The sequence below is a fragment of the Salmo trutta genome, chromosome 21 (genome assembly GCF_901001165.1).
Source record: "Salmo trutta chromosome 21, fSalTru1.1, whole genome shotgun sequence".
Taxonomy (NCBI): Eukaryota; Metazoa; Chordata; class Actinopteri; order Salmoniformes; family Salmonidae; genus Salmo; species Salmo trutta.
Genome location: NC_042977.1, coordinates 164,054 through 189,110, shown reverse-complemented (window position 1 = coordinate 189,110; position 25,057 = coordinate 164,054). Strand labels below are relative to the sequence as shown.

General features: G+C 39.7%; 1 protein-coding gene across 1 annotated transcript in view; it reads left to right on the top strand.

The window, feature by feature from the left end:
• The first annotated feature begins 223 nt into the window (after nt 1-223).
• Nucleotides 224-25,057, top strand: part of puf60a (poly-U binding splicing factor a) — a 100,142-nt gene continuing 75,308 nt past the window's right edge. Inside the window, exons 1-3 of the mRNA XM_029703918.1 lie at nt 224-300; nt 16,121-16,216; nt 21,966-22,055. Of these exons, the coding sequence (XP_029559778.1) occupies nt 280-300; nt 16,121-16,216; nt 21,966-22,055 (207 nt within the window). The 5' untranslated portion in view covers nt 224-279. The remainder of the gene's footprint in view (nt 301-16,120; nt 16,217-21,965; nt 22,056-25,057) is intronic.

The following is a 25,057-nucleotide window of genomic DNA, read 5'->3' as shown; positions in this document are numbered from 1 at the left end:
TATGAGTCCTGTAGGCTATAAACGTTTGAGATAATATGAATAAATAGTAGGCCTATACTAGTTAAATAAAGATAAAACAAGAAATACAAATAACTACATGTTCCGGATGGGAGCATGAGGGTTAGGGTTAGGGTACACGTAGCTGATGCAACCGGCCCCTGATCCCTAGAGTCCAGTAGGTGGCGGTAATGCACCTTTGAAGTTGGTTGCCAGGAGCCAATAAACATCATAGAAGAAGAAGTCCTCATTGGCGTCGCCCTGTGCTGAAAGGTGTGCTTCATGGCGGTGGCTGTTTCTGCGGTAAATAAATCGAATAGCATTGTTTTTCGATTATATTTTACACCAATGGTCAAACTCTGATGGTTAAAAGGGATTATTGACCATATTTTGCACAGCTCATCGTTGAATGCGTACAGTACAAGCTTGTCCTGCACTCATCCTTTTCCCTTATTCAGTTGGCTAACGTTAGATGGCTAGCTAGTTAGCTTGCTAACCCAGCCTCGTTAGTCAGCATAGCCATTACTGGCACTACAAACCTAGTCGCTGGTTAGCTTGCGAACGTTATTATCGAGTAAATGTGAACTGAGTACCGTTAGTTAGCTAGCAAAGAGCGGGATTTATAGACCTAGCTAACTATGAAGCTAACGTTCGCTAGGTACTAACCAACGAACTTGCACCTTTCGATAATAGTAGTTAACTAACGTCAGATAGTTACTAGTAGTAGAGTCACTCGCGAAACTGGGTAGGCGCCAACTAGCTAGCTATCCAAGTCAGCTGGATGTAGTTAACTAGCTACCTAACTAGTCAATTAACGTTAGTCAGGTAGCCAAGCCTGACGACGGTCTGTCATAGCTAGGGAGGTCGAACGTTCAGCCTGCTACACATACCCTGGCTGTTGACGCTCTAATAGAGAGTGCCTGCTTAAATAGTGTTTAGGAGCCTTTCTCCATGGTTAAAGTAGGAACAAAGATATATTGAATTACTTTGACATATTTCATCATATTACGCTAATGTCCCTATGGTGGACAGGAAGTGTTACTACATTAGACTATCAACACACAAGAACAGGAAATACACATTTTTACTTCCGATTGGTGATGTTAGTATCAAGTTTATAGTCATAATGAGCTCAAAATTCCATTGCTTAAAACGGATCAATAACATTGGTTTAGTACCAGTGTTTTTGTCATACGCGCCAGTCTGTAGTGGGACTTAACGTATCTGTCATTTTCAGACCTCCGTGGCTAGGAAAAAAAATCGGTAGCTCCTCCCGTAACTCTCTGGCCTCGTGAATTCATGGATTTGAGGGTTAAACTATCATTCAAAGGAAATCCAACCGCGGTCGCTATTTAGAAACTGGTGTAAGGTGGTGATTGGTTGAAATTATCCTGTGAAAACGGTTTCCTTTTCCGTATTGGTCATAATTTTCTCACGGAGATATACGTTGATAAATGGCTACAACAGGTTGTCGTTTATCAACACGCATGTAGTGTGTCCAAGTTCATTGAGGTTTGTCTGTTAGAACATAGCTTCTCAAACTTGGTCCTGGGCACCTCTCCCCCCCAGATGTTTTTTTCCCCCTCTAGCACTACACAGCTGATTTGAAATGATCAGCTTGATGATGAGTAGGTCCTTTAAACCAGCTGTGTAGTGCTCCCAGGGTGGGCCCAGGGTCGCGTTTGGGAAACGCTGTGTTAGAAGAGTGCAAACAGTACACGTCGCTGCGGTTATTGTCCCAGTTCCATTGATTTCAATATCAATGAGAGTGATTCATTTGCACGCGCTATTGATTACAGTAGAACAGGGCAAATTAACTTTTTGGTCCACCAGTCACTGGGAGGTAGATTTTAAAATCTACCAATCACTCAGATTTTTTACCAGCCAAAATATATATTTTCACTGCTCAAATTACACGAACACTAAAAGATGAGCATGCTTTGTAATGTTTCTAAAACAATACATGTATTACTAGTAAGAAGTAATGTGGCATATTGTTTAATTGCATTTTTTTGTGACCTGAGTCTTTTAATCAAAATATCACAGATATGAGACAAATTTGCCTTCCCCTTTAAGGGTGCAATGTTTTTGCGGTAACGCGACTCGTCATGTTTGTGCCTGTGAGATTGAGTCTGCGTTGTCTTCTCTTTGCGAGCAGTTGAAACTCAAACATAGAAAAACGATCTTGCTTGTGAACAAAACAAGGTAAATAGCCAAGAAACAAAGGACAAAGTCTCACTTCAGTACACTTTCTTTTCAAGTAAATTAGACCAACTTTTATACCTGTGCGCTGCGCTTCTAAAAATGAAACTTTCGCTCAGCTCTTTACATGCACACAGCCCCCAGCCAGGCAGTGTTGCAGCGTGAGGTGCAATAGGCTATATAGGATTCATCGTTCTGACTTTGTTCGATTAATTTACCAGCTATGAAACAGAACGGCAGAAATACTTTGAAAACTGCAGCATTTATTTGACTATAAATGTGGGGTCATACTTGACGATTTTCATTCACAAATGTGAGTGAAATGGTGCCCTGAACATCTGCCAACATGGCCGGTGAAAGGGACATCTTACCCGCCACTGCCAAAATCTACCAACATTTGGCTGGTTGCGGGTGTTAAGTTTAGGCCTTTCAGTAGAACAAGCTAATCAATAACGCTTGGTAAATAATGGTGTGTGTGCAGTTTAGAAGGTACTAATTTAGTGTGAAACATTCGTAGGGAGTAACGTTTATGTATTGGTCTTCAAAATATCACAACTTATTTCATCATATTGATTATGAATTTGGACATCTAAAACCGGTGTTTTGACACTCGGCCATAAATCAAAAAGTCAGGAGGCAGCAACAGTATCATCAGTGTATGTTTTAGGAATATAAATATAAATGGTACTTACATTTTATACAGGATTTTACATTATTAGGTAAAAACTACCGAATGAGCTGCAAAAGGTGCTAGGATTGATTTCAATGATATGAGTGAAATTGTGAAAATATGTTTATCCTAGCTACTCGTAGGGCAAACTCTTTTTGGTGATATCTGCTATATCATCAAAAATCAATCAAACCAAGTTTTTGGACTCATTCAGCTGTTTTTACATAATTAAGTACAATACCATTTGAAATTAATGTTGGAAGTGAAATTTATATTCCTGTTGACAAGACATGATTAATAGCCCAATGTCAAATTGCAGTTTTAATGTGTCAATCATTAACCAATATGCAGAAACAGTTTGCCATATATTGAAAACTTAAAATGTGCCATCTACACATGTGTAGCAATAGTAATCATATTACTTGTATTTTTTTTAAACGAGCACCTTATTAACGTCACACATACCAAAAACCCTGTGGATTTGACAAGTGGCAATAAATCACTGATATCGATTAGGGGAGAAATCAGGTTGTATGAGTTTAAAAAAAAAAACAACATGAAAACTGGATATTTTTTACATCACTGGTTAGAGGACAACCTGCAGAAGACAGTCAGCTACATTTTGGAGTGATGCATTTTAATTTTGGGGTTGCCAAAACGGAAAGAGAAATTCAACACTTATTTTCAATCACACTAGGGCTGGGCAATATATGGCCAAAATATTATATCACGTTATTAAAAACAATTGGACTGTGTGATGGTATTTGATGGTATTTTTAGTTTTTGAATAATAAAAGTTCTACATTTGCTTTATGTGTAGTGAGTGATCCTAGGGTGGCAACACACACATTCTAAGTGATTTCAATGGGTCTTTCTCCATTCTGATTGGTTTATACGGTTCAATTCAACCAAAACAAATTTCAGCACTTTTATCATTTATGCATTTCATGTTAAACTTGAGTAAAAGTAAAGATGTTAATAGAAAATTACCCAAGTGAAAGTCACCCAGTAAAATACTACTTTAGTAAAAGTCTAAAAGTATTTGGTTTTAAATATACTTAAATTTACTTTTGATACTTAAATGTAAGTAGAAATAATTTCAAAATCCTTATTTTAAGCAAACCAGATGGCACCATTTTCTTATTTAGTATTTTTTTTTTTACGGATAGCCAGGGGCACACTCCAACACTCAAGACAATTTACAAACAAGGCATTTGTGTGTAGTGAGTCCTCCAAATCAGAGGCAGTAGACTATCCGGGATGTTCTCTTGACAAGTGTGTGTGAATTGGATAATTTTCTTGTCCTGCTAAGCATTCAAAATGTAACGAGTACTTTCATGTATCAGGGGAAATGTATGGAGTAAAAAGTACAGTATTTTTTTTGTTTTTTTTACAGTATAAGTAAAAGTTGTCAAATAGTCAAGTACAGATACAATTTTTTTTTTTAAAGTATTTTTACTTAATTACTTTACATCACTGCTCAATTGAGATCATTTCCACACTGCCACTTAGGGCTGCACGATATGGGCAAATAATGTACGACTTATTTTTAACCAAATGTTGCAATTGCTATTGGACTTGCGAATTACAGCAAAGCTGTTGGAATCATGGAAATAGAATGACTATTCTAATTATATAGTTAGAATACAGTGTTTGAGATGACAAGGAATTAAAATGCCAGGGAGGAGTTATTGTGACAGGGTAGGAACTAAAGTGTTGATAAGTGTTTCCTAGGGACCTTGTAAGCATTTGGCTACATTGCATGATTTCTCTTAGCTACTTCATGTAGCTAACATATTCTTGCTTTGCATATTTCTCTTGGATTTAGAAGATACTGTTGCACAAACAACATGCTGATTTAGGTCTACACCATCATTAGTATTATCAGGCTGTATTAGCTAGCTACATTTTCTATTACTCTGTACATTTATTAGCTAGCTTTTAGCATTAGCGGCTAACAATTATCGTCTCACAAGATTTAGGGCAACTTGCTAAGAAAAGACAAACTAGCTGTTTTGCTAATGTAAGAAACAAACCAATAGTGTAATTACAGGACGCTAGTGGATTTATATTAAGAAGCAAAGTGAAAACAGCGTTGTTGTCATCAACATTGTTGCATGTGCTGCATTGACCATGCAGACTGAACGCAAGTGTGTCGTGGTTGAGGAACATCAAATGTGTTCCTTGATTGACGGGGCGTGGCTAGGTCTGTGTGGAAAGTGGCGCGGAGAGAGATGACTCAAGTAGGGAAGTAAACTATAAAAAATTTACATTACACATGGCGTATCACATTTAACAAACCAAACATTCAAATCCCGGTATAGAAGGTAAAGTAAAAACCCAAACTGGTCCCTGCATCAATACCGGTATATCATAAAATACGGTATACCGCCCAGCCCTAAATCACACATATCGATATGTTGAAATCAATAGAACAAGATGGGGGGAAGTGTGGTTGCACGTCCTGTTCAAAGTTACATTACTGAAAAACCACAGGCAATCTGGGAATAATATATATATATATCGATTTGTTGGTTTAGGACTTGTAGAAGACCGCCAGCTACATTTTGGATTGTTGCATTTTGTTTCAAGGGGGTTACCGATACGGAAAGGTTATCATGTTGGTGCTGCCAAAATGTTTTATTCATGAAAGCTACACTGTCCTGCAAAATCATCCCGTTGTCCCGTATTTTGGTATTTTAAATGTGGTTACCTTAGTTGTAAGCGCTGTTTAAACGAACATTATACAAAGACGGCACGGAAACTTGGAATAATCTATATATGGTTGGTTAGATGAGGATTTGTAGAAGGCTGCGATCTATATTTTGGAATGTTGGATGTTGATTTCGGGAAGCTGCCAATAAGGAAATGGGAACAAACCACTTTTTACATTTTTGGACTTCAACGAATCATGACCTGGCATAGGATATTAACACTGACAAGGGTTGGCTGTTACTTGAGTGTTAGTTTCACTCTCAAATCCATGTATTGGTGTGCGGTCAGTGACTTTTGTAGAGAGACCGCCCAGAATTATCTGTGCCATTTTGAGAAAGAAAATGATTGCTGCGTTCCCCAGTGTGTGTGACAAAATCAACACTACAAAACCAAAGACATTTTCTGTTTTTAGCAGCTGACCTTGTCATTGTGTTGACCATAAACTTTTATACTAACATCACCGATCTGAGGTTAAAAGGATGTGTAATTCCCCCAATTCGATATGTTCAAGATGTCAGCATGCGTAATGTAGTAACACATACTGTCCACGTCATGGAAAGTAAAGTAAGATAAAGTGCATTCAGAAAGTATTCATACCCCTTGATTTATTCCACATTTTGTTACAGCCTGAATTGAAAATGCTAACTTTTTTTTTCTCACCCATCTGCATGCAATACCCCATAATGACAAAGTGAAAACATGTTTTTAGTATTAAATACAGAAATGTATCATTTACATGAGTATTCACATCCCTGAGTCAATACTGTCTAGAAGCACCTTTGGCAGCAATTATAGCTGTGAGTCTTTCTGGGTAAGTCTCTTAAGCGCTTTCCACACCTAGATTGTGCAACATTTGCCCATTATTCTATTTCAAATTCTTTAAGCTCTGTCAAATTGGTTCTTGATCATTGATAGACAACCATTTTCAGGTCTTGCCCTTGACTTTCAAGTAGATTTAAGTAAAAACTTTAACTCTGCCACTCAGGAACATTCACTGTCTTCTTGTTAAGCAACTCCAGTGTTGATTTGGCATTGTGTTTTCGGTTTTTGTCTTACTGAAAGGTACATTTGTCTCCCAGGTTTTCCTCTAGGATTTTGCCATTCCGTTTCTTTTTACCTTCAAAAACTCACTAGTATTTAACGATTACAAGCATACCCATAACAGAATGCAGCCACCAATGTGCATTAAAATATGGGTAGTGGTACTCCGTAATGTGTTGTATTGGATTTGCCCCAAACAAAACACTTTGTATTCAGGACAAAAAGTTAATTGCGTTGCCAAGTTTTTTGCACTATTACTCCTGTGCCTTGTTGCAAACAGGATGCATGTTTTGGAATATTTTAATTATGTACTGGCAACTCCTTTTCACAGTCAATTAGGTTAGTATTGTGGAGAAACTATGATGTTGTTGATTAATAATTCGTTTTCTACCACAGCCCTTAAACTAGCTGTATAAAGTCACCATTTGGATCGAGTTTTTGCCTTCCATGGTGACACCCAGGGCCGGGAAAATAACTTTTTGGTCCACCAGCCACTGTGGCAGGTAGATTAAAAAAATCTACCAGTCACTTTTTACCAGCCAAATATTATTTGCTCCATAATTAAACCAAAAATCACAAAAAAACATGAGCATGCTTTCAAATTCTTCAAAAACAATAAATGTATTACTAGTAAGAAGTAGTGGGGTATATTGTTTAATTTGTGACCTGCGTCTTTTAACCAATGTATGTTAAAATAAATCATTTAGATCCAATAATAAAAACGGAATAAGTTCTACAACTGAACATCAGGAATCAACAAAGTGCCTGGCCTGCCACAAAATGCTGAGTGATACGGCGTATTTAATTTTTATAGTTCAGAGCTCTGTCTGCGCTTCCATTTTTTACAAGGAGGACATGATGTGCTCCTAAGTAGAAATGAGCACACAAATACAACTAGGAGAACAATGACAGAGTTCATGAATAAAGGTTTTTGGGAGTGATTCATGCGCAATCAAGCAAATCAATAGGTGTGACAAAAATGTTCAGCTGGCCCTTTAAGGGATGGGTCATTACGGTGGTAACTTGGGCACTCACTTGTCTGTGATTAAAATAATCTCGTATTGCGTTGTCTTCCTAGCAGCAGACAATTGCATCAATCTCAAACTAACATTGAAAAACAACCTAGCATGTGAACAAAACCATATAACTGGCCAAGAAACAGGAAGACAAAGTCACACTTCAGTAACCTTTCTTGTCAATTCGACTAACCCTTAACCCTGCTCCACCTTGTGGACGGGCTGCGCCACTATATATATACATTACCAGTCAAAAGTTTGGACACACCTACCCATTCTTTATTTGTACTGTTATCTACATTGTAGAATAATAGTGAAGACATCAACACTATGAAATAACACATGTGGAATCATGTAGTAACCAAAAAAATGTGTTAAACAAATAAAAATATATTTTATATTTGAGATTCTTCAAAGTAGCCACCCTTTGCCTCGATGACAGCTTTGCACACGCTTGGCACACACTTGGCATTCTCTCAACCAGCTTCATGAGGTAGTCACCTGGAATGCATTTCAATTAACAGGTGTGCCTTGTTGAAAGTTAATTTGTGGAATTTATTTGTTAATGCCTTTGAACCAATCAGTTGTGTTGTCACATGGTAGGGGTGGTATACTGAAGACAGCCCTATTTGGTAAAAGGCCCAAGTCCATATTATGGCAATAACAGCTCAAATAAGCAAAGAGAAATTATAGTCCATCATGACTTTAAGGCATGAAGGTCAGTCAATGCGGAACATTTCAAGAACTTTGAAAGTTTATACAACTGCAGTTGCAAAAACCAACAAGGGCGATGATGAAACTGGCTCTCATGAGGACCGCCACAAGAAAGGAAGGCCCAGAGTTACGTCTGCTACAGAGGATATGTTCATTAGAATTACCAGCCTCCGAAATTGCAGCCCAAATAAATGCTTCACAGAGTTCAAGTAACAGACACATCTCAACATCAACTATTCAGAGGAGACTGCGTGAATCAGGCCTTCATGGTCGAATTGCTACAAAGAAACCAATACTAAAGGACACCAATAATAAAAAGGGACTTGCATGGACCAGGAAACACGAGCAATGGACATTAAACCGGTCAAAATCTGTCCTTTGATCTGATGAGTCCAAACTTGCAATTTTTGGTTCCAACTGCTTTCTTTGTGAGACGCAGAGTAGGTGATTGGATGATCTCTGCATATGTGGTTCCCACCGTGATAGTGTGGGGGTGCTTTGCTGGTGACGCTGACACTGTGTTAACAACCCTCCAGACGAGCTTCAATGCCATTCAACTCTCCTTCCGTGGTCTCCAACTGCTCCTAAACACAAGTAAAACTAAATGCATGCTCTTCAACCGATTGCTGCCTGCACCTGCCCGCCCATCCAGCATAACTTCTCTGGACGGTTCTAACTTAGAATTTGTGGACAACTACAAATACCTAGGTGTCTGGTTAGACTGTAAACTCTCCTTCCAGACTCACATCAATCATCTCCAATCCAAAGTGAAATCTAGAATTGGCTTCCTATTTCGCAACAAAGCATCCTTCACTCATGCTGCCAAACATACCCTCGTAAAACTGACCATCCTACCAATCCTCGACTTCGGCGATGTCATTTACAAAATAGCCTCCAATACCCTACTCAACAAGCTGGATGCAGTCTATCACAGTGCCATCCGTTTTGTCACCAAAGCCCCATATACAACCCACCACTGCGACCTGTATGCTCTCGTTGGCTGGCCTTCACTTCATAATCGTCGCCAAACACATTGGCTCCAGGTCATCTACAAGACCCTGCTAGGTAAAGTCCCCCCTTATCTCCGCTCACTGGTCACCATAGCAGCACCCACCTGTAGCACGCGCTCCAGCAGGTATATCTCTCTGGTCACCCCTAAAGCCAACTCCTCCTTTGGTCGTCTCTCCTTCCAGTTCTCTGCTGCCAATGACTGGAACGAACTACAAAAATCTCTGAAACTGGAAACACTTATCTCCCTCACTAGCTTTAAGCACCAGCTGTCAGAGCAGCTCACAGATCACTGCACCTGTACATAGCCCATCTATAATTTAGCCCAAACTACTACCTCTTCCCCTACCGTATTTATTTATTTTATTTATTTTGCTCCTTTGCACCATATTATTTATATTTGAACTTTCTTCAAACTACAAATCTACCATTCCAGTGTTTTTCTTGCTATACTTTATTTACTTTGCCACCATGGCATTTTTTTGCCTTTACCTCCCTTATCTCACATCATTTGCTCACATTGTATATAGTCTTATTTTTTTCTACTGTATTATTGACTGTATGTTGTTTACTCCATGTGTAACTCTGTGTTGTTGTATGTTGTCGAACTGCTTTGCTTTATCTTGGCCAGGTCGCAATTGTAAATGAGAACTTGTTCTCAACTTGCCTACCTGGTTAAATAAAGGTGAAATAAAAATAAATAAATAAAAATTTATTTAGAATTCAAGGCACACTTAACCAGCATGGCTACCACAGCATTCTGCAGCGATACGCCGTCCCATCTGGTTTGCGCTTAGTGGGACTATCATTTGTTTTACAATAGGAAAATGACCTCAGCATATATGGGAACTCCTTCAAGACTGTTGGAAAAATATTGCAGGTGAAGCTGGTTGAGAGAATGCCAAGTGTGCAAAGCTGTCATCAAGGCAAAGGGTGGCTACTTTGAAAAATCTAAAATATTTTTTGATTTGTTTAACAATTTTTTGGTTACTACATGATTCCATATGTTATTCTACAATGTAAAAAATAAAGAAAAACCCTTGAATGAGAAGGTGTGTACAAAGTTTTGACTGGTTCTGTATAATTTTTACATTTTTTATTCATTTGTTATTATTTAAAGCCAGGCAACACAACCTTAAAGGGTATTTTTTTAGTTGTTGATTGCAGGAAATGGAACTTACGGGTGTTAAAAACTGCAACTCTCTGAACGCTAAGGTTAAGATGTTGGGGGAGGGAGGTGTTTTGCTAAGCAAACATGGAATTGTTTTATGCTGGTCATACTATGGATACTTTAGCTATTCGATTTGGAATTTTAGTGCCCCTTTAGGCCTCAAAAAAATTATTTAAAGAAAAAATGTGTGTGTGTGTGTGTATATATATATATATATATTCACGATCATTCACGATACATATATATACATACACACGTGTGTGTGTGTGTGTGTGTGTGTGTGTGTGTGTCCTAGCAGGATATTGATGTTTATGAATGGGTTTTGCCAGACCCAACCAGGGAGGTATTGGAGGGTAAACACACTTAAACTCTGTTTATGCACCGTTTTATTTAGTTAATTATTGTTTACCCACTTATTATAGCATTCCAAGCGTTTGATCAATGCTCAGAAGTCTTCTTGATCTGAGTTCTAATTGCGCCAACCTCTGCGAACGAGTGGAATCGTGAATGATTCATTATCAAACACATTGTTTTTTTTCTCTTCAACTGGGTTAGAATACCACATTTTAGTCACCTAAGGGCCGTTTAAACTGTCAGAATTGTTTTTCATGTCATTGTGTTGGGACAGCCAGAGGCATGAGAAATTTTGTGAAATACAGTATGAAGTCAATTTAAATATAAAGACAATTTGATATTATGTACATGGAACAAAAATATGAACGCAACCTGCAACAATTTCAAAGATTTTACTGAGTTGCAGTTCGCATAAGGAAATCAGTCAACATCATCAGTCCTGACTTACCGCTCACGTATGCAGTAAATAAAGAGTGAAACACGTATTATTGAGGAGAACTTGTAAGGTAGTGATGAATAGTAAGTCAGTTTTTTTATTTTTTCTTGAAGTTATGGCGATATACTGCTGTCTGTTGGCGACTAGAAACAATTACATAATAGGAACTATTACAAATGGATGGTTATTAAATTAATATTGAAAAAGTACTTAAGTCCCTGAATTTGACTTGCCACTGTCTGTCTGAAGCCTGTATGGAGTTGGTCCCCCTTTGCTGCTGTAACAGCCTCCACTCTTCTGGGAAGGTTTTCGGCTAGATGTTGGCACATTGCTGCAGGGATTTTCTTCCATTCAGCTACAAGAGTATTAGTGAGGTCAGGCAGTGATGTTGGGCGATTAGGCCTGGCTCAGAGTCAGTGTTCCAATTCATCCCAAAGGTGTTCGATGGAGTTGAGGTCAGAGCTCTGTGCAGGCCAGTCAAGTTCTTCTACACCGATATGGACATATCATTTCTGTATGGACCTTGCTTTGTGCACTGGGGCATTGTCATGCTGAAACAAGAAAGTGCCTTCCCCAAACGGTTGCCACAATGTTGGAAGCACAGAATCGTCTAGAATGTCACTTTATGCTGTAGTGTAAGATTTTCTTCACTGGAACTAAGGGGCCTAGCCTGAACCATGAAAAACAGCCCCAGACCATTATATCTTCTCCACCAAACTTTACAGTTGGCACGATGGATTGGGGAAGGTAGCGTTATCCTGGCATCTGCTGGAGTACATAGCCAAAACAAAACACACTGTCCCAATACTTTGAGCTCACTGTATCTCTGCTAGAGCTGACCTTATCTGCTATTGTCCCTTCTCAGTGTACAGGGCTTGAGAGGGATGCCTAAGGTAAAGCCAAACATGTTTAATGTTAAAATCTGCTACTCTTTTGGAACGCAGTATTGTCAAGATAACTACTTTTTACCATGTGTAAAATTGCTTGTTTCATTTGAAAGCTTTTTATAAAAATACAAAAAATGCTTACAGTATGCATTCACTACTGTAAGTCGCTCTGGATAAGAGCGTCTGCTAAATGACAAATGTAAATGTAAATCTGCCAAACCCATATTTTTCCGTTGGACTGTCATATGGTGAAGCGTGATTCATCACTACAGAGAACGTGTTTCCACTGCTTCAGAGTCCAGCCGCCGCTTGGCATTGTTCATGGTGATCTTAGACTTGTGTGTGGCTGCTCGGCCGTCGAAACCCATTTCATGAAGCTCCCGACAAACAGTTCTTGTGCTGGCGTTGCTTCCATAGGCAGTTTGGAACTTTGTAGTGAGCGTTGCAACCGAGGACAGACGATTTTTACACACTTTAGCACTCGGTGCTCCCGTTCTGTGTGCTTGTGTGGCCTACCACTTCGCGGCTGAGCCTCTGTTGCTCCTAGATGTTTCCACTTCACAATAACAGCACTTGCAGTTGACTGGGGTAACTCTAGCAGGGTAGAAATGATAAATTATTTGCCACGGCTATAGAGCGCTCCGTACATCATTAAGTTGGAAAAATGGCAGAGAAAGGCAAGCTACAGAAGCGAACAACCTGCTCTGCCCTTTTAACTCAGTGGTTCCCAACCTTTTTCGTTTAATGCACCACCAAATGAATTGCTCTGCCCTGAGTCCCCAGGATGTACTCCATGTGCATTTTACCAGTAGACCTATGGTCTCATGAGTCTTCTCAAGTACACCCTGTTGATAGGCCAGGTACCCCCAAGGGGTCATAATACGCCTGGTTGGGAACCATTGTTTTAGCTGACCCAATATTACAAAGTAGCGATTGGTGCTTTGGAAACATGCTGAAGTATGGACTGACTGCTGGGAACATGTCTACTACAACTTCAACAAGCTGTCAAACTATCCAGGGCTCTATTACCTTTTTCTCAAGGAGCACGTGTGCGCCTAACTTGTAGGCGCACACAAAGAAATATAGTAGCACAATGAAACATTTTTGAGGTATTAAAGATATAATTCCCAACAATTCTAGGCGCAATGGTTCTTCTTAATAAAACTTCCAGATCGCACAGCTAAATATTTAGGCGCATATGAGTAAAATGTTGGCAGACTGTGGAGCCTTGCTGTCGTAAATAAGTGATAAGCTACGCGCTTTTTGTCAGTGCAGTGCCCAAACCTTAGCTAGCTAGCTAACATTACATCCCTGTGTTTGTCAGTGAAGCTAGCTAGCGGCAAGCAGGCTACAGCAAATTAAATCAGCTGATGAAATCACTGGCGACCGAAAGTTTATTCGGGAAGTTCAGACCCCTTGACTTTTTCCACATTTTGTTATGCTACAGCCTTATTCTAAAATGTATAAAATCACTTTTTTCCCTTCATCAATCTACACACTAGGGTTTCTCCAATTCTTCTCTGCAGATCCTCTCAAGCACTGTCAGGTTGGATGGGGAGCATTACTGCACAGCTATTTTCAGGTCTCCAGAGATGTTCGATCGGGTTCAAGTCCGGGCTCTGGCTGGGCCACTCAAGGACATTCAGAGACTTGTCCCGAAGCCACTCCTGCGTTGTGTTGCCTGTGTGCTTAGGGTCGTTGTCCTGTTGGAAGGTGAACCTTCGCCCCAGTCTGAGGTCCTGAGCGCTCTGGAGCAGGTTTTCATCAAGGATCTCTCTGTACTTTGCTCCGTTCATCTTTCCCTCGATCCTGACTCGTCTCCCAGTTCCTGCCACTGAAAAACAGCCCCACAGCATGATGATGCCACCACCATGCTTCACCGTATGGATGGTGCCATTTTCCCTACAAATGTGACGCTTGGCGTCAAGAGTATATTCTTGGTTTCATCAGACCAGAGAACCATGTTTCTCATGGTCAGAGTCTTGAGGTGCCTTTTGGCAAACTTCAAGCGGGCTTTCACGTGCCTTTTACTAAGGAGTGGCTTCCATCTGGCCACTCTGATTGGTGGAGTGCGGCAGAGATGGTTTTCCTTCTGGAAGGGTCTCCCATCCCCATAGACGACTTCTGGAGCTCTGTCAGAGTGACTATCGGGTTCTTGGTCACCTCCCTGACCAAGACCCTTCTCCCCCATTTGCTCAGTTTGGCCGGGTAGCCAGCTCAAGGAAGAGTCTTGGTGGTTCCAAACTTCTTCCATATAAGAATGATGGAGGCCACTGTGTTCTTGGGGACTTTCAATGCTGCAGGAATGTTTTGGTACCCTTCCTCAGATCTGTGCCTCAACACAATCCTGTCTATGAGCTCTACGGACAATTCCTTCGACCACTTGGCTTGGTTTTTGCTCTGACATGCACTGTCAACTGTGGGACCTTATATAGACAGGTGTGTGCCTTTCCAAATCATGTCCAATCAATTGAATTTACCACAGGTGGACTCCAATCAAGTTGAAGAAACATCTCAAGGATAATGAATGGAAACAGGATGCACCTGAGCTCAATTTCGGGTCTCAAAGCAAAGGGTCTGAATACTTATGTAAATAAGATATTTCTGTTTTTTATTTGTAATACATTTCTTGATCATCCTTGATGTTTCAACAACTTGATTGGAGTCCACCTGTGGTAAATTCAATTATTTGAACATGATTTGGAAAGGCACACACCTGTCTATATAAGGTCCTTCAGTTGACAGTGCATGTCAGAGCAAAAACCAAGCCATGAGGTTGAAGGAATTGTCCGTAGACAATTCATTATGGGGTATTGTGTTTTATATTTGATTAAAAAAGGAATAATATTTAATCAATTTTAGAATAAGGCTGTAATTTAACAAAATGTGGATAAAGTCAAGGGGTCTGAATACTTTCCAAATGCGCTGTACTTGCACATATTTTGCGCTGAATTAGAGATGTCTTTTTGTTTTTACAACTTGCTCACTGTCTGTCAGATTATGCGTCTGTCTCCTCCAGTGCCCGTGTTTCGTAGCGAGTGAGTCATGCACAAGGCAGGTTGCGAGAGACGATGCTCCCAAATGGCTTTTGAATTTTGGAATATTGAGTGTCAGTTGGGACGTCGAGTGTGCATTGTCTCACTGCTCATTTTGGTTCATCACTGGAGTTCATAAATGCCAAGGTAGTTTTTCTTCTGTGTAGTCGTCAATAGGGGGACCCAAATTCATGGCTCTCACTGTAGAATTATGATGGCACTCAGTCCCCCACATAGGATATTGAAAGAAGTGGCCACGCTTCTTTTGGAAGACATTGTTATATATTGTTAACATCATGTTTTCTTTAATCCTGTTATTCTTAGACTACACTAAATGTCTGAACCAAAAATGTGTAATATTTTAGTCTGAATTTATACCGTTAGACAACCACAGTGCAGGTTTATTTAAATTGTCTATATTTTTGTATATCAAATATGTTACTGCTCCCGTGTGTCATTTTACCACAACAGTGTAATGATGAGCACGGTTTATTTCAGAGCAAGCTCAAAATAGGCGCATCTTCTCAATCGTACCTGCATATTTGAGAAACGGCTACTTGTCTCTCAAACCTAGGTCATGTAGGCTAAATGGTGCAAAAGGCTTAATTTGCATTCTATTGTTACAAAACCAGCACAGTAGGAGATAGTGGATATAATTAGAACTTGTAAGTTAACTGCATTCATTATTGAGCCTTCTACTTGGAGTCTCGGATCATATTTGAGTTTGGGGGTAGGGGTTGGCTATACATAGTTAGCTTGTTTGTACATGTTAGTTCAACCATCTTGGTCTTGTCTTTTCTGAGTAGAGATTTGCAGGGATTTGATTTGGGTGTTTCCTCCCTGTCATCATAACCATACACTTGTGTGCCTGCAGGGAGGCGAGGCTCTGATGATGGAGAATGGACAGAGCACCGCCTCAAAGCTCGGCCTGCCGCCTCTCACCCCTGAGCAGCAGGAGGCACTGCAGAAGGTAAGGCCCCCTAGAACGGTTTTATTCCTGAAATTATCACAAAAGCGATAGGCCAACAGTGCAGAGTGGTATAGTCACAGGCTGCAGTATTGTTTTTTTCTGCTGAAGGAGTGGGGCTGTCACTCCCCATATTTTGGGGTTATTTGGATTGAACTGAAATGGGGAAGAAAGAGAGAGTGAGCTTTAATGACAGTGCCCTATATAAAAGCAGGAAATAGCCTGTAGTTTAACATGACCATCTTTTGGATGGTAGATTATTTCATGATAACAATAATGGAAAAATGAAGTCTAACCTCGACTTGACATTATTTCCTTTACAAATATGTTATATGAACCATCAATTATACATCGTATTTAGGAGACCTGGGGCTATCATTACAAAAAGTATTGCTTAATGCTTTTGTGCCGTTTTCAAGTGAATTGGTTAAGTGAATAGCTCAGTTGATGGTGATCAGTGTCACACATTGTATGACATTACTTATAATTTCTGTTCAGAGCACAGTAAAAAAATATAGATATATATTTGACTCATTGACTTAACGTCTTAGCCCAGCCTATCAATATCAAAGTGACAAACCAAAGATATCCACATCAGGGTTTCCGTTAGCAAAATCTGGCGCCGGACAACGTGACCGGCAAGATTTTAATTTACCAGACAACCAAATGCGTTGGGTGTGTACCGCATTAGGGCGTCCACCCACTGCTCAAAATCACATTTTAGATTATTGTCATTTATCTTATCGAATAGAAATTAGCCTGTAAAGTTCTAATAAAATAAAGTAAAACGATGTTCTTATACCAGCATGACAGGTTTTATTGAAAAGCAAAACATTGCCTGTTGCGTCTTCATCCCTGCTATAAATATTAAATTAATATAATTTTTAAAAATAAATAAACTTTTAGCCTAGAATAAGTCGCCTGCACGGTAATAAAACAACTTCAAAATATAATATTTGTATAATGTAATTTGCGAACGACCTGTCCTCTAGACTATTTGTATGAAATGTGTTAATAAATAACAAAACACAGCTGTTTTCGAATACAACCTTGGTCCCTCTAATGTAATTTAGCCTAGGCATGAACATTTTAATTAGGCCAATAAATAACAAAACATGGCTGTCTACATAGCTGTCTAGCCAGTCATGGTTAGAAGGGATCCAGCTTTTGTCAAATTTGACTTTTCCTAGTAGGTTAGGATAATTAGGTTAGGGTTAGCAAAAAATGCAAAATGCAACTTTTGATGTTAGTTTGACAAAAGATGGATGAAAGATTATGCACACACTGACAATATACTTGTCTCTGCGCCCTAACAATGGGAGTCATTGTCCACAAAGCGGCACAGAGGGCTGTCTAGCTCCCACCTTTCCTTTCTTTGGATTGGTGGATACATCTCATTATTGTAATTATTTTTTGAATATTTGATAAGGGTTGACTTCAACTGCCTGTATTCAATGTAGAGAGAAGCTATTCCGCTAGCGTCATGCAATGAATATGCGTAGTGTTAGGTTCTAATTCCCAGAGTAAAAACTCAACGGACACTATGAAAGCTCAAACCAGGTTTATTTTTCCCAGAGGGTCAATACAACTGCATTAGACAAAGACATGGTTAGAATAGTTGTTGTATATGTAACCCACTTTGGGTGGAGTCTCCTCCTTCTCGCTAAACATTGTATCTTTATTGCTAGGCAGGAAACTAAGTGATACGGTAATACACTTTTCTTCTCCCTTAATGTGACCTGACCTGTCCTCAACCCCCTTCATCACGAATCCATGGCTCTTTCCCCTCATCAATGCCTGCCACGTGATCGCTTTCCCTACACTCAGTACATTTCAAGCTTAGTTGCACCCACCATATACCTTCCTCCTACAGATAACCATTAACCCCCTCGGCTACGGCACCCCTCAGCTCTCTATTACAACTAATGATTAATAACATTTAAAGTTCAGAAATCCATTCCTATCAATAGCCATTTCGAGACAACTCCGATATAAAGTTTTATTTTCAAAGTTGCTGGGATGTCAAGTGTCCTACTTATATCAGTACACTCGTAACAACTTAAGCATTATGAAACTTTTATTAGATCCAATAAACCTCAAGTAGCAAATTAGCCAGCCTTTTTAATTTTTTTTTATTGTTGACCAAATTCGACATTCATAGACCTCCAAGCAAAAACTCCACCTGCTGGAGGGAGACAGATTGTTTGCCGAATTGGGCCTGCCTCTTCCTTTTCCTCTCTGGCTGGATCCCTTCTAGCCATGACCGGGCCGGCCGGTCCCACTCCCCATTCCCATTGTGATTCAGCACCACAGCAGTGGAAAGAGGACACTCTAGGTGGCCACAACATGAACAAACTATAATAACTGATGTTGGACAATGAAATTCGATATGTAAATAAACAAAATAAGTTACGGCTGGTTCATTGAGCGAAAGCTTATTTTACAATGCTCCTGTGAAACGAGGCCCGCTTCATGCATTTATGAAAGCACTTGTTTCCAAAGCTGAAATGATGTATTTTTACAGTTCTACTGAATGATGTTAATAAATGTTATGTTTATTGTAATTTGAACTATTGTGGGGTCGTGACTCGAGTCGTGTGATTATACGTGGCTTATTGATACAGCTGTTTCCTACTATAGGTAGTTGGCTGACTAGTGATAACATTAACTCTCCAATGTGAATAGCTGGCAACGATGTTTCGTCTCCAAGTGCTACTGAATAACCTCAACTGATATGCACCAATTGCTCATGATACACATCATTACTCTAGTCCAGTGGTTCCCAAACTATTATAGTCCCGTACCCCTTCAAACATTCAACCTCCAGCTGCGTACCCCATCTAGCACCAGGGTCAGAGCGCACTCAAATATTGTTTTTGCCATCATTGTAAGCCTGCCTCACACACTATATGATACATTTATTAAACATAAGAATGAGTGGGAGTTTTTGTCACAACCCGGCTCGTGGGAAGTGATAAAGAGCTCTTATAGGACCGGCTCACAAATAATAATCAATAATTTTGTTCTTTATTTAGCCATCTTACATATAAAACCTTATTTGTTAATCAAAAATTGTGAATAACTCACCACAGGTTAATGAGAAGGGTGTGCTTGAAAGGATGCACATAACTCTGCACTGTTGGATTGTATTGGAGAGAGTCTGTCTTAAATAATTTTCCACACAGTCTGTGCCTGTATTTAGTTGTCACGCTAGTGAGGGCCGAGAATCCACTCTCACATAGGTACGTGGTTGCAAAGGGCATCAGTGTCTTAACAACGCGATTTGCCAAGGCAGGATACTCTGAGCGCAGCCCTATCCAGAAATCTGGCAGTGGCTTTTGATTAAATACAATTTTCACAGAACCTCTTGTCGCAATTTCGATGAGGCTCTCTTGTTCAAATATTGGTAAGTGGACATTAGGTAGGGCATGAAAGAGATAACGAATCCAGTCGTTTGTGTCGTCTGTTTCGGGAAATACCTGCGTAATTGCGCACCCAGCTCACTCAGGTGCTTCACTATATCACATTTGACATTGCCTGTAAGCTTGAGTTCATTTGCACACAAAAAATCATACAATGATGGAAAGACCTGTGTGTTGTCCTTGTTAATGCAGACAGAAAATAACTCCAACTTCTTAATCATTGCCTCAATTTTGTCCCACACTTTGAATATAGTTGTGGAGAGTCCCTGTAATCCTAGATTCAGATCATTCAGGCGAGAAAAAACATCACCCAGATAGGCCAGTCGTGTGAGAAACTCGTTCTGAAAATGATGTTCTGTAAAGAAAACTTTAAGGTCGTCTCTCAATTAAAAAAAAAAAAGTGTCAATACTTTGCCCCTTGATAACCAGCGCACTTCTATATGTTGTAAAAGCTTGGTCCCTGCCCTTATCATTGCATAATGCAGAAAATACACAAGAGATCAGGGGCCTTGCTTTACAGTGAAAATTGTTAACTTTGTTAGTGTTCAAAACGTCTTTCAAGCTGTCCCTTGGCAGCAAGAGCCTCTCGGTGGATGCTGCAGTGTACCCAAGTGGCGTCAGGAGCAACTGCTTGCACGCGCATTACCACTCCACTATCTCTCCCTGTCATGGCTTTTGCGCCATCAGTACAGATACCAACATGAGCAGCAGCTACATACGGCCCGTTAGTAGAATTCTCGTGAGATGGTAACGGTTTATGTGATTGGATGTTAGTTATTTCGCTGAACACTAGATGGTTTATTTTTCTTTTTGGCACTGAAATGAGGCTACTCAGGCGACAAACTCACTCAAATGTATAACCCAATTGGAAGATATAAATGGACTTTGAAAATGTGTAGAGATTTTTTTTTGTTAAATGTGAATCACATTTTTATTTGGTTGACGGCATTGCGTGTACCCCAGTTTGGGATACCTGGTCTGGGTTAATATGGGAAAGTTTAACATTTCTCATTTAATTGGAAGAACCTGAAACGGTATGTTTGACAATTTAATTTATTAAATTGAATGAGACAATGATATCCAATCATTTGAGATTGGCTGGGTTATCATAAGTGTAACCAGTAGTTTAAATGTTAGGGTACATTCACCACCCGGTTCATATATCCCTAAGGCCGAAGCCACATGGGATTCCCGCGAAGGTGGGACTTCCAAGCTTAGCAAAAACAAATTTTACTGATTTAATCAATGTTAATCATAAATCAAACTTGTATAGGCTATTGGGGAATTAAACTTTAATTAACCTGAAAGTGTAGCTGTATCAAGGTTAATGTGGAAAAGTTTAAATTGTCTCATTTGTAGAAACCAATCATTTTGGATATCATTTAAAATGTCAATTTGAAAAAGGTAAGTCTGGCAAGTCTATGCCCACGTGGCCACTGACTTGGTTAAAATCGTTTATAAAAATAACAATTCTCATTTAGAAGGCGAACATCACATGACATATTTTCACAAATAGTTTATTTACTCATTCATTTTATCCAACATCTAGATGTATATCTGATATTTGAAAAGTGTACACAGATATACAGTAACGTGGGTTTCCTGTCTTTCAGGAGGTCACCAAATAAATCAACTTTGACAGGATTGTTCTTTAAATACCCACGGACCATTCCCACATTCTCAAAAATAGAAATATTGTTTAATTATTAAAACGTTTAATTGTCCAAGTGTGTCTCTGTGTTCCATAGTTTACATTCCAGTCTCAAACACCACAGAGCATAGAGGCAGCGTGTTTTACGACCGCCATACATAAAACAGCCGACTTCCCGCTCTCCCCCTCTATGAGAGAGAGCATGCTATAGAGCGGACCCACTGTAACCTGATCCTTCAGATCGTCACAGGAGAGTTATGACAACACCCAATGAGAGACAAACCTGGAGTTTTTTTTTCTTAGACCAATGTGGCAAAAAATTATTTGAATGTGATTCGATTGCTAAATGTAATTTTGACAATATTTGCCCTGCACTAACACGCCAGATTCTACTGATAAGATACTCAACAGGACCCTGATGAGCTGAGTGTGTTGAGCATGGCTGGGAAAATAGCCTTGCACCGCAGTAGCTCTCCAGATGGAGAGTTGGCTACATTTGTTTTATACAGTAACAGTACAGTTTCTCTGAGGCATTTTCTCATTGCGGTATAGACTATAAAGTATTCTGATACTAAGTGTGCAGGCTAGTATTGGTATCAAAGGTCACATTTCTGGTATCATGTCACTAGTGTGATGTTGAAAATGTCAACCTCTTCTCTTTCCCTTAATTTGCCTGCAGGCGAAGAAGTATGCCATGGAGCAGAGCATTAAGAGTGTGCTGGTCAAACAGACCCTGGCCCATCAACAACAGCAGCTCACCAACTTACAGGTAAGGAGAACCTTGGCACCATTGCACCGGCCTCATTTGTGGGTTGACAGCCCTGTCCACCAAGCTTCCGTCCTCATACGGTGCTGAGAACCCCTGCACAGTCTTCACATTTTGTTGGAACGTTTAACCTGTCTGGGAACGTGGGACGCTTGCACCCTAGTCAACAGCCAGTGGAATCGCGTCGCGCGAAATACAAATACCTCTATATGCTATAACTTCAATTTCTCAAACATATGACTATTTTACACCATTTTATAGATACACCTCTCCTGAATCGAACCACGTTGTCCGATTTCAAAAAGGCTTTACAGCAAAAGCAAAACATTAGATTATGTTAGGAGAGTACCCTGCCAAAGAAAATCACACTGCCATTTTCAAAGCAACTAGCATGCGTCACAAATACCCAAAACACAGCTAAATGCAGCACTAACCTTTGACAATCTTCATCAGATGACACTCCTAGGACATCGTGTAACACAATACATGCATTTTTTGTTCGATAAAGTTCATATTTATATATAAAAACAGCATTTTACATCGACGCGTGACATTCAGAAAATATTTTCCCTCAAATGCTTCCGGTGAATCAGCGCTACAATTTACTAAATTACTATTCGAAAACATTGTTAAAATGTAATATTGTCATTCAAAGAATTATAGATTAACATCTCGTGAATGCAACCGCATTGCCAGATTTTAAAATAACTTTACTGGGAAATCACACTTTGCAATAAATGATGTGGTATGCTCAGAAAAATAGGCTAGGCGATACATGTTAGCGCCATCTTGGAACCATCTAAAATCAAATATACTTTTGTAAATATTCCCTTACCTTTGATTATCTTCATTGAAGGCACTTTTAGGAATCCCAGGTCCACAACAAATGTAGTTTTGTTCGAAAAAGTTACATTTATGTCCCAATAGCAATTTCCGAAGGCTACTCATAATGTACTGAAGCGCGCGGGACTTGTCGTCACGAATGTGCAAAAAAAATATATTTACGTTCGTTCAAACATGTCAAACGTTGTATAACATAAATCTTTAGGGCCTTTTTCAACCAGAGCTTCAATAATATTCAAGACGGACGATTGCATTGTCTTACTAAACGTTTCGGAACAAAAGGGTTCCTTCCCATGGGCGCCCGCGTGCGTCATAGTAGTAATGGCCCTCCCCCTGTGACCAACTTCCCAAGCCTCTCTTTGGGTCAGTTTCTACCATAGAAGACTCAAACCACTTTGTAAAGACTGTTGACATCTAGTGGAAGCCTTAGGAAGTGCTAACTGATTAATAAGTCCCTGTGTGTTTCAATGGCAAAGCTTGAAAGTGATTCCACACATCAGATTTCCACTTCCTGTTAGGATTTGTCTCAGGGTTTTGACTGCCATATGAGTTCTGTTATACTCACAGACACCATTCAAACAGTTTTAGAAACTTTAGGGTGTTTTCTATCCAAATCAAACAATTATATGCATATTCTAGTTACTGGGCAGGAGTAGTAACCAGATTAAATCGGGTACGTTTTTATCCGGCCGTGCAAATACTGCCCCTTATCCCCAACAGGTTATTAACATATTTAAATGTTCTACACAACGTACTACACACTTAATGGAAAACAAATACAGCCATACAAAGTTTATTTACTGTTGAAAAAAAACAAACTAGAATTGATGTCCCCACCCCTGTGTAAATTGAATTAGCATAATACAAAAACCCCATCAAAATCTGTCTGTTTAAACAGAGATTCATTTTTGGGCTGGGTCTCAATTCACCGCATTCGCCAGTGGCGACCTGCATTTGCGGTGGAAGGTGGCCGATCTACAGCAGTGTTTTATCAGACTTTATTTATGTAACCCTTATTTTACCAGGTAAGTTGACTGAGAATGTGTTCTCATTTATAGCAACAACTTGGGGAATAGTTACAGGGGCGAGAATGAGCCAATTGCAAGCTGGGGATGATTAGGTGACCGTGATGGTATGAGGGCCAGATTGGGAATTTAGCCAGGACACCGACTTTAACACTTTTACAATAAGTGCCATATGATCTTTAGTGACAACAGAGTGTCATGACACCCGTTTAACGTTCCCAATCACTGCCCTGGGGCATTGGGATGTTTTTTTAGACCAGAGGAAAGAGTGCCTCGTACTGGCCCTCCAACACCACTTCCAGCAGCATCTGGTCTCCCATCCAGAGACCAACCCTGCTTAACTTCAGAAGAAATCCAGCAGTGGGATGCAGGGTGGTATGCTGCTGGACCATGAGACATCCCGAAAATTGGTGTTCTCACGAAAACGTCTGTAGCGTCCAAACAGTTTAGCCTACAAACTAAAATATGACCAGTCTATGGAAAGGTGAGACTCTCAAGAACACGTACATGGTGGAAGCCCATAAGCCTCACATGTCTCGTCTGAAGGTAGCCCGGTACCAGTTAAAAAAATTAATGGAAGTAGTTTAGTGACCCCAAGGGGTCCTAAAAATCAAAAGATAAATTATCCTTCTTAAAACAATTCCATACGTTGGCAATGAGGCCCTTTTATCTACTTCCATGAAGTCAGATGAACTTGTGGATACCAATTGTATGTCTCTGTGTCCAGTGTGAAAGAAGTTTGAGGTAATTTTGTGAGCCAATACTAACGAGCGTTAGCTCAATGACTGGGACTCTACGGGTATCTACTAGCATACTAGGAGATAAAAATTGAATTGTAGACAGCAAACGAAAAAAGATATACAGACAAATTGCAAAGTTATAGCAAAAATAGTGTTCTCATGATTTAGTCATTCAATTTATGGAACATTGCAACTCTGTAGATGCTAGTCAGCCTGCAAAGTAAACATGGGCTCATGATAGATGCTGTATTACTGGCCTAAGGTAAGATAAATATCACTAAACTAGTAACGGTACATTTCCCAAAGAAAGTGTGTGTTCTTGCTTCAGCTCTCTAGAAGTATTTTATTAAAGTGGGCGATGTATTAACCTGTTAAACTCTGATTCCCTCTGGTGGCA